This window comes from Balaenoptera ricei, chromosome 10, assembly GCF_028023285.1.
Source record: "Balaenoptera ricei isolate mBalRic1 chromosome 10, mBalRic1.hap2, whole genome shotgun sequence".
NCBI lineage: Eukaryota > Metazoa > Chordata > Mammalia > Artiodactyla > Balaenopteridae > Balaenoptera > Balaenoptera ricei.
Window position 1 is genome coordinate 3,035,037 of NC_082648.1, and position 13,649 is coordinate 3,048,685.

General features: G+C 54.0%; 1 protein-coding gene and 1 long non-coding RNA gene across 2 annotated transcripts; one reads left to right on the forward strand and one right to left on the reverse strand.

Moving 5' to 3' along the window:
- The first annotated feature begins 5,130 nt into the window (after positions 1–5,130).
- Positions 5,131–11,138, forward strand: LOC132372908 (uncharacterized). The gene is made up of 3 exons (XR_009505277.1): positions 5,131–6,354; positions 8,658–8,713; positions 9,408–11,138. It is a non-coding gene; the product is annotated as an uncharacterized LOC132372908 (long non-coding RNA).
- Positions 11,139–11,647: 509 nt separating this feature from the next.
- Positions 11,648–13,445, reverse strand: TEX52 (testis expressed 52). Its single transcript, XM_059935117.1, has 2 exons — positions 13,374–13,445; positions 11,648–12,301 (listed from the first exon to the last, which is right to left on the reverse strand). Exons 1-2 carry the CDS (start codon positions 13,443–13,445, stop codon positions 11,747–11,749), a joined length of 627 nt encoding a protein of 208 aa, XP_059791100.1. The 3' UTR covers positions 11,648–11,746.
- Positions 13,446–13,649: the final 204 nt, after the last annotated feature.

Sequence of the window (13,649 nt, forward strand, 5' to 3'; positions counted from 1 at the left end):
AGCTAACATCCCCTCCTGAATCTGGTATTTCTCACATCTTTTTTTTTTTCTTTTTGGCCTCACCGCTTGGCTTGTGGGATTTCAGTTCCCCAGCCAGGGACGGACCCCGCACCCTCAGCAGTGAGAGTTCAGAGTCCTAACCACTGGACCGCCAGGGAATTCCCTCATACCTCTCTTTATGCACATACATATGTCTGTATTCTATGCAGTGTGTCGTTTCGTTTTGCATGCCCCATTGTAGAGATTCTTCTGCAATTTGCTCTTTTTTTGCTCAAGATTTTATTAGTGAGATTCACCCGTGAGCTACGCGTAGCTCTAGTTAATTCACTTTAACGCAGTATAGTATTTCTCCAGTGAATACAACACACTTAGGAAATTTAGGTTATTTTTCATGCTTTGTTGTTACAGACAATGCTGCTGTGAACATTTCTGCACCCACCTCCTGGGGCACACGTGTAAGCATTCCTCTAGAGTGTATACCCAGGAGTGGGATTGCTGGGGCATCAGATATGCACCTTCTTCCTTTCAACACAACTTGCCCTCCAAAGTGTTTGTACCAACGTGCACTCCACCAGCAGCGTCCAGGGCTCCTAAGCTCCATGTCCTCGCCAACACTTGGTATCAGATTTTTATAGCCCTGGCACGTCTGCCATCAGATTTTTCTCTCCAGCCTTTCGTCTTCACCGTCATCAGCAGGCACTGGCCACGGTTCTGCTGACATGTGTTGGACACTCACAGGGTGAGTCCTGACCTGGGCCCTGCTCCCCGGGGCGCGGTCTGATCCAGGAGGCTCAGAGGTGCCTGCACATTCAGACAAGGCAGACATTCACTGGCCTCCTGCGGACCGCATGCCTTCTTGAGGCATTTTACAACCACTGCAATTGTATTATGATCCCCATTTACAGAAGAGGAAACTAGCTAAGTGTTAGGGGTTCAGTTGTGTTCCCCCCAAATTCATATGTTAATGTCCCAACCACCAGGACCTCAGAATGTGACCTTATTTGGAGATAGGGTCTTTACAGAGATAATCAAGTTAAGATGAAGTCATCAGGGTAGCCCTACTCCAGTATGACTGTGTCCCTATTAAAAGGGGAAATCTGGACCCAGAGAGAGATGCATGAAGGAAGAGTAGCATGTGAGCATGAAGGCTGAGGATGGGGCCGTGCATCTCAAGACAAGGAAGGTCAGAGGTCACCAGCAAACCACCAGCAGCCGGGAGAGAGGCCTGGAACAGATCCTGCCTCACGGCCCTCAGAAGGAACCATTCCTGCCCACACCTTGATCTTGGGCTTCCAGCTTCTGGAACTGTGAGACAACACATTTGTCTTGTTTAAGCCGCCGAGGTTGTGGTGCTTTATTACGGCAGCCCCAGGAAGCGAATACACCAAGACTTGGAAAGCTCGCCCCAGATTCAGGTATCGGGTGGCAGAGCTAGGAATCAAAGCCTCTGGTTCTGTCTCCCGAGTCCTGCTCCGTCTCCGTTATGCCGAAGCGAGAGCACGATGTAGACGGTAAACATGGACTGAAAACCAAACACTAGTGTGATTTCACTTACCGACCTCAGCACCCCCTGATCCTGGCTTCCTTTAGAGTCAGTTTCAGTGGAATATTCCAGCTCCCTTCCACCCCTGTGCCTTGACACCTATTACCCGCATATTTGCCTGGGACAGACGTCGAAGAGGACCCACCGCCATGTACTGGGTTCCCTGGCTGTTTCAGTAGGATTAACCACGTGCATGGACCAATCAGCCAGTGCCCTGCGTACCAGGATGCTGGGTAGGCCCCATGCCGAAAGGCATCTCCTCCAACCTTATTCTCAGGCAGCCATTCCTTAGGTTTGAAAAGTCTTCAAGATCTTCAAGAGTCCTTTATTAATGCACTCTCTGGAGGAGTGCCGCTGTCGGTGAACAAGAATGAGGCGACTTTTGGGCACTTAGCCACGTGGCCTCGGGCCGGGCTGACCACCTGGATGGGTGTCCCAGCACGTGGACCCCACCCCAGGGGAGAGCAGGTGCTCCTGTGGTGTAGAATGGGGTGAGCTTGGGGACAGCATCACCTCTTTTCCAGTGGGTTTGACAAGGCCTGGGAACCAGTCGTGCTCAGGAAATGCCATCCTCTGGAATGCAGCTGCAGAAGAGGCCCAGCTGGTCCCTGTGTCTGTGACTCAAACTAATATTGTCTCACTTGCTGTCTCATCATCCCACACACTCAGGGGTAAGGAGACTCTTGCTTTTTGTGTTCCTTGGCTTCTTCCTTTGTAAATCTGTGCTTTCCCCCATGTCGCGGGGAGTTCTTGCGTGGGGAATGTTCTGGCAATACAGAGCTCTGAGCTCTTCTTTCTCAGAACGCCGGGGAGTGTTTTGTGGCCCATTTATGTCCTCAGCTGGATTGTCTGTGTCTTTGCCAATAGCTCACCTCTCTTCCTTCCCCTCATCATTTTCTAACCTAACCGATTCGTTCACGAGGAATAACTGCACTGAGCTCTAATCATGAGACGCAGGGAGAAAACTCCCCAGGACAGCATTCAGGAAGATTAAACCATCTGGATTCTTAGGAGGAGAAGGACTGGAGGTTTTCCTTTCCGAGACGCTTGGGAAATATCTGTAACTTTTCTCATTTATTTCATCTTGCGGTTCACATCGATGTTGAAGCGAATGGAACCAAACTCAGAAATTTTGTGAGAAAAAAATGGAAGTGTGAGATACGGCTCCCTCACTGCTTTGGTTCTCCTCTGAATTATAACACGTTTTCCTTTCACTCAGTCAAAAAATATTTTTGGAGCCCCTACTGTGTGTGTCAGGCACTGAGCGAGGCCCTGGGGGTACAGTGGGGAGTCGGATGGAGCCCCTGCCCCCATGGAGTTCACATCCAAAAGAGGAAGGCAGACTCTAGACCATTTATGATGTTGGGTAGCGCTGAGTGCTGGGGGACAGAGCAGGGGAGAGCAGTGGGGGTGGGGGACAGATGACATCGTGCAGGATGAGAACAAGGTGAGGGGGAGGGCCATGCTGGTACCTGGAGGAGATGCCGCGGACGGGGGCAAGATGGGCTAGCCTGGGCCTGGGCTGACGTTCCCACACTGCACCCCAAACGGGGTAGATCTCCATCCCCTCTGTCCGACCTGGCTCCCCCCCACCCCATGACCAGTCATTCACACCAGCAAGACGTGGAGAGAACAGAGCTCCTCACCCACCCAGGACGGAACCCTTTTCCTTGCTCTCCCGGACAGCGTTAACTCACTGGGGTTAACAAGTCACCAAACCCTGCATCTGACAGACCCGAGGGGTCGGGGTTTCCTCTACTGAAAGGGAACCCAGAGCCCTGCCGAGTGGGTTCTCGGAACTGTCAGAGGGCGATGGGTCTTTGTGTTTCTAGCAACGAGGAAGGCTGAGAGGGCTCCAGGAGATACCGCTTTCTTGGCCTTCACCCTCATAGGCTCTCAGGTCTCCTGGAGAACCTTCTGCCCTTAGGTAAAACCAGACTACATCTCATAGCTGCCATGGGGTGTCAGTCATTAGTGACTCTAGGCTTGTGCTGACTGATGCCATGGCTACTGGCCACACATGGTTACTGAGCAATGGAAATGTGGCCGGTCTGAACTGAGATACCCTATAGGTGTAAAATACGTACTGGATTTTGAAAACAATACCAAAAGCAATGTGAGCTATTGCATTAATTATTTTTATGTTGATTACATTATTTATATTGATAATATTTTGGATCTGTTGGGTTCAGTAAAATGTGCTTCTTGTTTTGTTTGTTTTTTTTGCTTGTTTTGTTTTTGTTTTTTGTTTTGGCCATGCCGTGTGGCAGTGACATGCAGGATCTTAGCTCCCTGACCAGGGATCGAACCCGTGCCCCCCGCATTGGGAGCGCAGAGTCTTTCTTAACCACTGGACCACCAGGGAAGCCCCTTTTTCTTTTTCTTGGGAAAATGTGTTATAAAAATTAACATCACCTGTTTATTTTTACTTTTTTAATATGGCAACTATAAAATTTAAAGTTGCATGTATGACTCCATTATATTTCTCTTGGACAGCACTGGTCTGAACAGATCCACAGCTTGCTCCCTGGAACCTGGCATAATCTATTCCAGCATCCCTCCACCTTACCAGGAAGTTCTTCTTTATGTCTAATCTAAATCCCTGTAGCTGTATTCAAAATCCCTGCCCTCTTTTCCAAACCTCAGTACAGATGGAGATGAACTGGTTCCCACCTTCCTTGTAATAACCTTCCATGCCTTTAAATCTCTTTCACATTTTCTTTTTAAGAAGAAAGTGAAATAGTGCCATTTCTTGTCACTGATATTAGGGACAGGGAGGAGAGTTCACTTGATGTAGTGAAATCATCCAGCCCTGCCACATAAGGAAATTCCCAGGATATTCCCCATAGAATGGGTTATTCAGAGCTAGACAAACAGCACCCTTGACCCTACAGAGGCTGAGGCCAGCCGGCTCTATTTCAGACTTTCCCCTCTGGCCTTGTCAGATCTGCTCAAGACAGGAATGAAGCTGTTTTCCAGAATTCTCCAGCAAGGGTCCCAGAAGGCCAGGGTCAGTTTTGAAATTTTTCACCCTACCTCCACCCCAAAGAGGTAGCTCTTCCAAAGACTGCCAGGCTAGGACCACTTTTTGCATTTGAGGCTAGGATGCTTTTCTCCTATTTCATGGGTGGCAAAACCAAGGCACAGGGAGTTCTCTGGTGGCTTAGTGGTTAGGGTTCCGGGCTTTCACTGCCGTAACCCGGGTTCAATCCCTGCTCAGGGAAAGGAGATCCTGTAAGCCATGCGGCGTGACCAAAAAACAAAACTAAACTAAACACCAAGACACAGAAAGGTGGAGCATTTGTCTCTATTGATGAAAGCAGACCAAGCACGGGATGTTGAATTCGGACAAGCTTGGTCACGTTTCCCAGCTCACTTACTAGCTGGGTGACTTTGGGTGGAGTGCTCAATCGTTTGGAATCCACTTTCTCATCTGTAAAACTGAAATAACGTGTCATCTGCAGACTCTCTGTGAAGTATGAATGAGAAGCCCAACAGCAAACTGGTTAAGAGCTCTGGGGGCCTTAGTTGACTCGTCTCTAAAATGGAGAGCACGTGGGGCCTCATTGTGTTGGGAGGATTAGGTGGGTTGGTTCATGAAGAGCTTGCAACCCCTTGCCCAACACACAGCGAGCCCTGGGTATCTGCCTGCTGTTATCTGGGAGCTGACATTCACGTACACAGGAGTGTTCTTGCGTGAGCGTGTGTACACGCACGCACACACACATACACACACAGGCTCTGACCTAGATGCCTCTCCCCTCTGCTCTCATAGTACAACTGGGTCAGGCATCTCTTACCTTCCTTCTCACACTATTTAAAATTGTTTACTTGTCCATCTTCCCACCAGATCTTAGGCTTTATAAGGGCAGGGTCTTGTTTGTTTGTTTGCTTGTTTTTGCTCCCTTCTCTCTCTTCTTACACAAAGTTCGTTGGCTGAGTTGTCCAGCAGGACTCCAGGACACAAGAGGAAACGTGCTGTTACCACCAACAACTCAGGTGTTGAGACACTAGACCAGCTTGGTGAGCGCCCACCTGATTTTTCCAGGATCCGGCTGACGGCATAGGCGGTCACTCCAGACCCCTTTCTACTCCTCCCCTTTCCCTGGTACCCATGGGACTCATTTGCCAGCCCCCCTCACCCCTACCCCTGGGCCCTGCCCCCAAATCTTGATCCTGCAAGTGCCCTCGGGAATCTGGCAAAGCTGCCTACCTCCTTCCAGACATCCTGAATGTCGAGTGCCAGCGGGGATCCTGCTTCGCCCTCCCTCTGGCCTCAGCATTTCTCTCCCCCCCATCTTGTGTTTAGCGACTTTCTTTCCTGCTTCCATTTACTTCCGTTTCCCGTTCCTCCTGGCCTAAGCTCCGGGCCTGCGCTGGGCACCCCTGGCACCAGTGTCTAGTGATACTCCTGCTAAAGAAGCCACTGACTGTTGTCCAAGAAGCCTGTCATGCTGTCTCATGTCAGTGCTCAGTGACCGTCCACTGGAAACCATGGTGGCCTAGGGGAAGCCACGCATCCAAACTCTGCCTTGGAATTTGAACAATGCCAGGATGCAGCAGCTTTGTCTTCCAGGTGGGCCTTTGGGAGGTTCTGCCCTGGGACCCACAGACAGTGTGTTGGCTTGAGACTAACATGAGATGAGCAACTCTGTGAAGAGCCACAGGAGCCACTAAATATAACGATAAACCGGCAACAGCAATTATGTATATTGTGTAATGAAAAGAGTAAGTGATGTGGCTCAGGGGACAGCATGACCAGCAGAAGCTCAGAGGTGGAAGAGACGCAACGAGGCAAAGGGCTTGAGCAGGTGGGTCAGCGTGGGATGGAAACAAAAGGCCAGCGCGTCCCGGGGAGGCCAGAGGTGGGTCTGGGCGGCCTGGGCAGGGAATCGTGCTCTGACTTGTCATCGCGGAGCAGCGGCGGGACTTTCTTTCTTTCTTTCCTTCTTTCTTTCTTTCTTAATATTATTTATTTGGCTGTGCCGGGTCTTTGGTTGCGGCATGCAGGATCTTTAGTTGCGGCATGAGGGCCTTTAGTTGCGGCATGCGGGATCTAGTTCTCCCACCAGGGATCAGACCCAGCTCCCCTGCATTGGGAGCACAGAGTCTTAACCGCTGGACCACCAGGGAAGTCCCCAGCGGCAGGGCTTGCAGTCGGGTGGGTGAGGTGGAGACTGAAGGTCACGACTGGCTGGCCCTGCGTCTCCCCCAGGGGCCCCCAGCCCCCCAGCTTCCAGCCTTACGGGCCCCAGCCCTTCCTGAGGCCCTAGTGGCTCAGCAACCTGACCTGTTCTCAGTTGCCCACTCAGCTGGAGCCCGGCTGAGGGAGAGGGAGGCTGAGAGGGGAGGGGAGGACCCAGAAGCGGCTCTGAAGCCTCTGTGCTGGGACCAACTGTGTCCTGAAGCTGGCGGCATTCAGCAGAGCACAGGGTGCCCTGGGGAGGGGTGCGAGGTGTGGGGCAAGCGGGCTGCAGCCCTGCTTCGCTCTCGGATCTGCCTGAGAAAGCTGTGGTGAGAGAGCAGGTCCTGAAGGCGGGCCCAGGCTGCAGGGGTCCCCCCAGCCCCCCACAGAGGCTTCCGAGGACTCCATATCTGAGCAGATGGGGGAGGGTGGGGTGGGGTGACGCCCATGGCTGCGGGCAGGCTGGGCTGAGGGTTGCCTTGAAGAGTCCCCAGGCCCAGGAGGACCTACGGAGACTGTTGTCCCCGGAGCTCCATGGCCTGGTGGAGTTGAGGAATTCCAGGAATCCTGCTTCTGCATCTCTGGCTGGCGATTGACAAGGGAGCCCCTGGTAGTGCTGCCAGCAGGAAGGAGGCCGCCATCCAGAGAGCAGAGCCGGAGGGTGGAGGCAGGGGTGGAAGTCCCGCGTGAGGCCGGCAGCCGTGGGGAGGGGGTCTGGGTCTGCAAGGCGGGCGGGCGTCTGTGGAAGCGCAGCTCACCCCTCTACCCTCCCTCCCAGCTCCGGGCTGGAGAGTGGGAGGCTTTCTCCTCCGGCTCACTCCCCAGAACTTCCTATTAACCCTCTGAGTGTGCCCTGGGCTTCTCTTGCTGGAGGTGACAAAACCCAGGCATGATGGGCAAGTAGTCTGAGAAGCAGGATGACAGCACAGGCCCCGGAGCCCTGGCTGTACCAGGAGGGCAAGGACAACCTGGCCTTGTGGCCCGGAACAAATCGCCTCGGCCTTGGGCCTCCGTTTACCATCCAAACGCTTGTTTCCCAGAGGCCTGCCCCGCTCTAACATGCCAGGATCTGAGGCAAGGGACCTCCTCCTTCCCACCGTCATTCCTGATCCAGAGCGGGGAGAATGGGCCGTTCCCCGAGCCCCACCCTCCCCTGGAGCGCTTGGGAGACTCTCCTTCCTCCCTTGGCTGTGGGCCTCCCCACCACGGGGAGAGGCAGCCAGGAGAAGGACCATGGTGGAACTGTAAATTTGGAACTAGAAGGAATTTTGGAAACTCTCTATACATACCCTATTTATATAATTATTTTTAATCGAGATGAAATTCAGATAACATTTACCATCTCTTTACATTTTTAAAATATTTCTTTATTTATGTGTGGCTGCGTTGGGTCTTAGTTGTGGCAACGCGGGGTCCTTCGTTGCAGCGCGCAGGCTTCTCTCTAGTTGTGGCCCACGGACTTAGTTGCCCTGTAGCACGTGGGTCTTAGTTGCCCGACCAGGGATCGAACCCGCGTCCCCTACATTGGGAGCATAGAGTCTTAACCGCTGGACCGCCAGGGAGGTCCCACATTTACCATCTTAACTTATACTCCAGTGGCATTTTGTTCACTCATGATGTTGTACAAGGAGCACTTCTATCTAGTTCCAAAATATTTCCATCCGCCTCAAGAGAAAACCCTGTACCCATGAAGCACTCAGCCCCCATCCCCCTCCCCAGCACCTGGCCACCACCGATTCACCTTCTGTCTCTAGGGATTTGCCTCCTCTGGACTTTTCCTAGAAATGCAATTGTACGATATGCACCCTTTTGTGTCTGGCGTCTTCCACTCGTGTTTTCGAGGTTCATCCACATTTTTGCGTGTGTCAGTGCTTCACTCCTCCATAAGGCTGAATCGTGTCCCACCCGTTTATTACTTTTATTCTACAGGTAATGATTGACAGCTGCAGGTATGGAGGGCCGACACTGTGCCAGGCACTTTGCAGGTGCGTCACTTGTTTCTTTTATTTATTCCACTTATTTTTGCCCTAGTGGCTCCCGCTGTGCAGAGGAGGAAGCTGAGAGCTTGAGGGGAAAAAGGACCCTCCCAAAGGGCACACGGCTGGTTAGTGGTTACGCCAGGGCTGGAACCCCGGTGGTGTTTGATTCCCAGGTGCTGACAGCTTGAGAAAAGTGGGCAAAGAAGGCAGTGGGCAGAGGCCCAGGGAAGCCCAGATGGGGAAGGTCACCGACATGGCATGTGACAGGGGCCAGGGGAGGTGAGGTGGGCCCTGCCTGCAGCTTCTCCCTCTCTGGCCACTCCCCGCTGCCCCTCCCCCCCAACTCTCCGCCCCAGCCGGCCAGCACCCTGCGGACCCATGTGCTTTACCTGCCTCCACTTGAGGCCACGTGTCTCTGCCCTACCCCCCACTGCGAAAGCTGAGGCACGAGGGGTCCGCAGCAGCACGGGCCCAGGCCCAAGATGGTGCTCTGGGGTGACGGCTCCCACCGTTACCTTGAGTCTCCACTTTGCTCCTGACCTATGCCCAATGGCCTGCGCCCTGTGTGTGCGTTTTGGCGTTAGGCTGGTGAAATCATGTTATCTGGTTGGTCAGTCTTCCATCCTTCGCACGTGTAGTCTGTAAGGGGATCATCCAGATTCTAGCTGTCCTCCAAGCCCTACCTTCTCTATAAACGCAGTCCAGGAGCCCTTCCCGCTCTGACCTGCTGCCCTGTGATGCTGGTGTCACGGCTCGCTCTTCTGCAGACCTGCGGTATTTGGTTCAACACTGGGAAGTCCACTTATTGCACAACAGAATTGAATATTGGCAAATCGTTCAATGTGCTTCGCGCTGGCTCAGCAGGTATCCTCGCAATTGCTGACTTTGGTTTACATCAGAGGTTCACAGGCTTGGCTGCATGTTAGAATCACCCTGGGGAGCTTTTTAGAAACACCGGTGCCCGGGTTCTCCCCCAGGCCAAGCAAGTTAGACTCTCCCAGGTGGGGCTCAAACCTCAACATTTTTCTAAAGTGGGCCGGTTGATTCTAACGCACTGTCAGACTGGAGGGAGGCGGGGTTTGCATGTAAATGTCCTACTTCCCCAAGAAGATCGTGAGCGTCTTGAAGCCTTGTCTGGTCCTCTTGCTCAGAATGTGCTGTCTCACTTTCCTAGACGGGGTTCATCTGAAGCCCCTCCAGAGCTGCTCCGCAGGGGCCGCAAGACTGGGCGGGCCTCCCCTCTCACTCTCTCTTGCTGCCACCTGGTGAACTTCACATGCCCTTCAAGGTCCAGCTCCCATGCCACCTCCTCCTTTATTCCCGCTCCAGGGCCGGGCTACAGCAGCAAGCCAGCGAAACCAGGACCCTTCTCACACAGAGATGACTTATTGAGCCCCTTCTCCCTGCCAGACACCATACCCCGAAAGGTACCAGGTGCATCTCCAATACACACCTGGGGCAAGTGAAGCTCAAGGAATTTAAGAATGTTGAAGTTGTGTCGCAAGTTTGTGATGGTAGATTCCAGCCTAGTTCTGTTCGACTCCCAGGGCCTGGCTGCTTCTGCCACCCTACACACATATTTCCTGTGCACCGAGCACCATGCCGAGCTTTCTGTGGGTGATACTGTATTTCTCTCCTGCTACCTTTATAGAACATTACGTTGGCTGTGAACTTGTCTGATTCTTGGGTCAGACAGGAGGGGAGGTGGAGCGTGGTGGTTAAGAATGAAGCCCTGGAGCTGTGCTCCCTGGGTTCAAATCCCAGCTCTGCCCTTACTAGCTGTGCAAACTTGGGCAAGATACTTGACCTCTCTGTGTTTCAGATGCCCCATCTGTAAAAGGGGGTTGATAATAGTAGTTTCTATTCAGGGAGTAGTAGGAGGAGTAAGGAATATAGTAAAGTGATTAGAACCATTTGGCTGTGAGGTGTTTGAGCAGCGATCTGAGTCTTCCCCACGTCCGTGTGTCCAGAGTTAGTACGGAGTAGCCGTCAGTGGTCAGCGTTGCGAGACATCAGAGAGAAGTCAAGGTCCTAGTAATCGTCTCTCAAAATCACCAACTGTTGGCTTTTTCTTTTAAAGATTAAACACCTCCGCAGCCTCCCGCTCCAGTCCCTTGGGGCTTCTGTCAATGGGATTGGAGTTTGAGACACACTTTGTATCCCTCTCCCTCTTTCCTGCCACCCGTGCCCAGAGCCTAGAGGGCAGTGGAGTGGAGACGCCCCCGGGCATGCCCGCGATGGGCAGGCAGGGAGAGTCCCTCCACACCCCTGCCTCTGCTCACACCAGCCACCCCTCCTCTCGACGCTTCCGAAGTCTTCCTCCCCTCCCAGCCTCTACCCCTCTGGCTGGCCTCACGAAGCCTTCCTGGGGCGGTGCTCCAGACGACACCCACCCCTCCCTCTTCTGAATGTCTGTAATAACGTCTGTGTTTGGTACGGTGATTTTATGTATCCATTCACCCACTTTATCTTCACGCAGTGAGGTGGGCACGGCATTTACCACTCCCCACCTCCCCGCCCAACTTTCAGCATCCGTGGAACTGAGTCTGCAAGAACTCAGCAATTTGCCAAAGTGACACAGTCTGGAGTTTAATCCAAGCTTCTGCCTCGGGCTCTCGGCTCTTTCTATTAATAATTGACGTCCTCACAACACCTGTTGTCTGTCTCACGCTTTGGGCACTTGGCACGCGTGGGCTGGTGTTGAGAGCTGTCTTTCCATGTGCGTGTGTGTCGATACCTGCCTTTCAGAAGCTCCTTGAGGGCAGGGACTGAATGACATTTCTCTGTATCCCTGGGGCCTGGCAGGCATCAAGTATCAATACACAGCTGTCTCCCCTACATTTTCGTTAAGTAATCAAGCCCCTCCCCTGGCTGTCATTCCCTGGCCTCCACCCGGTCCCTCCAGCTACGTTTGGACAGAGTTGAGTTTTCAGGTGACCAGAGGAGGGACGGTAAGACGTCAGAAAGAGGAATCGGAAAGAGGGAGGGGTCCCCTGGACACAGGTGGGTTGGGTGGGCTCCCCGAGGAGGCAGCTCCTCTTACTTTTTGAAGTTCTTCGGGGGCAGGACGTTGCCGTTGGCATTGAGCAGGGGTGCCCTGACTTCACTCCTCAGCTTGAGCTTCCCCACCTCTCTCAGTTCCTTCACTGTCCTGAGAATCACCTGGTGCCTCCTATTTGCGTCCAGAAAGAGAGGAGTACAGGAGATGAAGGTCAGAAAGCTGTTTTGACCCATCCAGGATGGAGGGGGCACGGGGGGCTCTGCCAGGGGGCGGCGGTGGGCCCTGGAATCCGTCAACCAGCGCCAGACGTTGGTGTCATAGGGCCTGCCAGGCCTGGAGGGGAAGGCGGCCGGCAGATGTCCCACATGCAGCCACGTGTGGAAGCCCCAGGTGTGCTGGGCCGCATCCTTCCCAGGGCAGGCCAGTCGATGACGCACCTTGGCCTTCACTTCCGTGCAGGGTGGCAGCTTCAGGGCCAGCTGGTGGTAGGCTTGCCGGGTGAAGCCGGGCAGCTCCGAGGACTCCCTGGGGAGGAAGAACTCGCGTTGAGCCCACGTGCGGGGCGTCGGGAGGGTCTCGTGGGCGTGGACCATCTAGGGAGAGACAAGGGAGCCTGGGAGCGCTCTGCCTCTCCTCCGCTGGAGAGGACAAGCTGCCAGCGGCCTCCAGACCCGGATTCTCGTCAGGGCCGGGTGGCCGGGGTGCGGGGTGCAGGGGGCGGGGGACGTTTTCTCGGTTCCTGCCCAGAGCGCGTGGCCGCTTGGTATGATTTGCACGCATCCTCATAGACTGTGCATCTATCAGGTTTTGTTTTCCCAGCCTCTTTCCTCAACTGACATTTTCCCTCTCGTCACTCTGCCTTCACCCATCCTCCCCATCCTGGTGCTCTTCTCCAGGCACATTGGGCTGAGGTAGTGTGAGGGAAAACGCCCCTTCCAAGCAGAGTGTAGAAGGGAAACCATTCTCCAGGGAACGGGGCCAGTGCTTTTCTGCCCAGGCTCCTCCCGTCCCCCGCTTCTCTGTGGTTGGTGCGTTTCCCTCAGGTCTCATTAAGATACAATCACATGTAGGAAGCATCCAGATGTGGGTTCCTTTCCTTTCTGGCGCCCCGCCACCCCCCCCTGAAATAAACGGTGGCAGATGATATATACTTGACACTTTGCGAAATACTTATCCTCATCTCATTTAACCCTCACACCTTGTGAGTAAGTGTTCTTGTTGCATCTCAGAGATGCAAGAAGCAAGGCACGTGAGGGTGAATAACTTGCCCACGGCACAGAGTGAGGGCAGCAAAGCTGGCACTCAGGCTGTGCCACTCAGGACACTAGGCTCCTCCAAAATGCCTCTGCTTCCCACCTGCCCCTAGGACTTTTCTGATCCCCAAAACTCACCTGTTCCTTGGGCCCAGTCCCCTAAGTCGTGTCTACACGCACACCCCAGGGGTGGGTCTGGATGTCATAACCAGACATTTCCTCTCCTCTGCCCTGAGCTCCGTGTTCACAGGGTCATAGGACAAGGGTTCACGCGCCTGGAGCTCTGCTGCCCGGGAGAAAGCATGGCCCAGCCTGGGGCGGGCAGGGGGCGGGCAGGGGGTGGGGCTGGGGGCGGCCCCTCAGCCAGTGTGGTACAGAAAGGTAGCTGCGGGGATGCGGCCCCGCCCCCTACCTTCAGGAGAGGTTCTCTGACGCGGGATGGGTCACTCTGCCCTCTGGGTGATCTCTGCAGGTCGCTGGCCATTCCTCTGGGCCTCCCTGCGGGAGCGGCAGCTTTGCAGGGACGACCTTCTTGGCAGCGTTGTTTGCTGCTGGAGTTGCTGTGGTGATGCTTCCTGGGTGGAGACACAGGCCCTTGCCTCTCCCTGGGAGGGCTCACCAGTCCCTCGGACCCTGGCTGCCTTTCAGGTGAGGCAGGTGGGGAATAGGGCTCATAACAGGAGCTGCT

What these genes read in the sequence shown, in the direction of transcription:
- TEX52 (XM_059935117.1), bottom strand. Translation starts at nt 13,445, where the DNA reads ATGGCCAGCGACCTGCAGAGATCACCCAGAGGGCAGAGTGACCCATCC. An exon ending in TCAGAGAACCTCTCCTGAAG is followed by an intron (nt 12,302 to 13,373) that starts GTAGGGGGCGGG and finishes GTCTCTCCCTAG; the next exon opens with ATGGTCCACGCCCACGAGAC.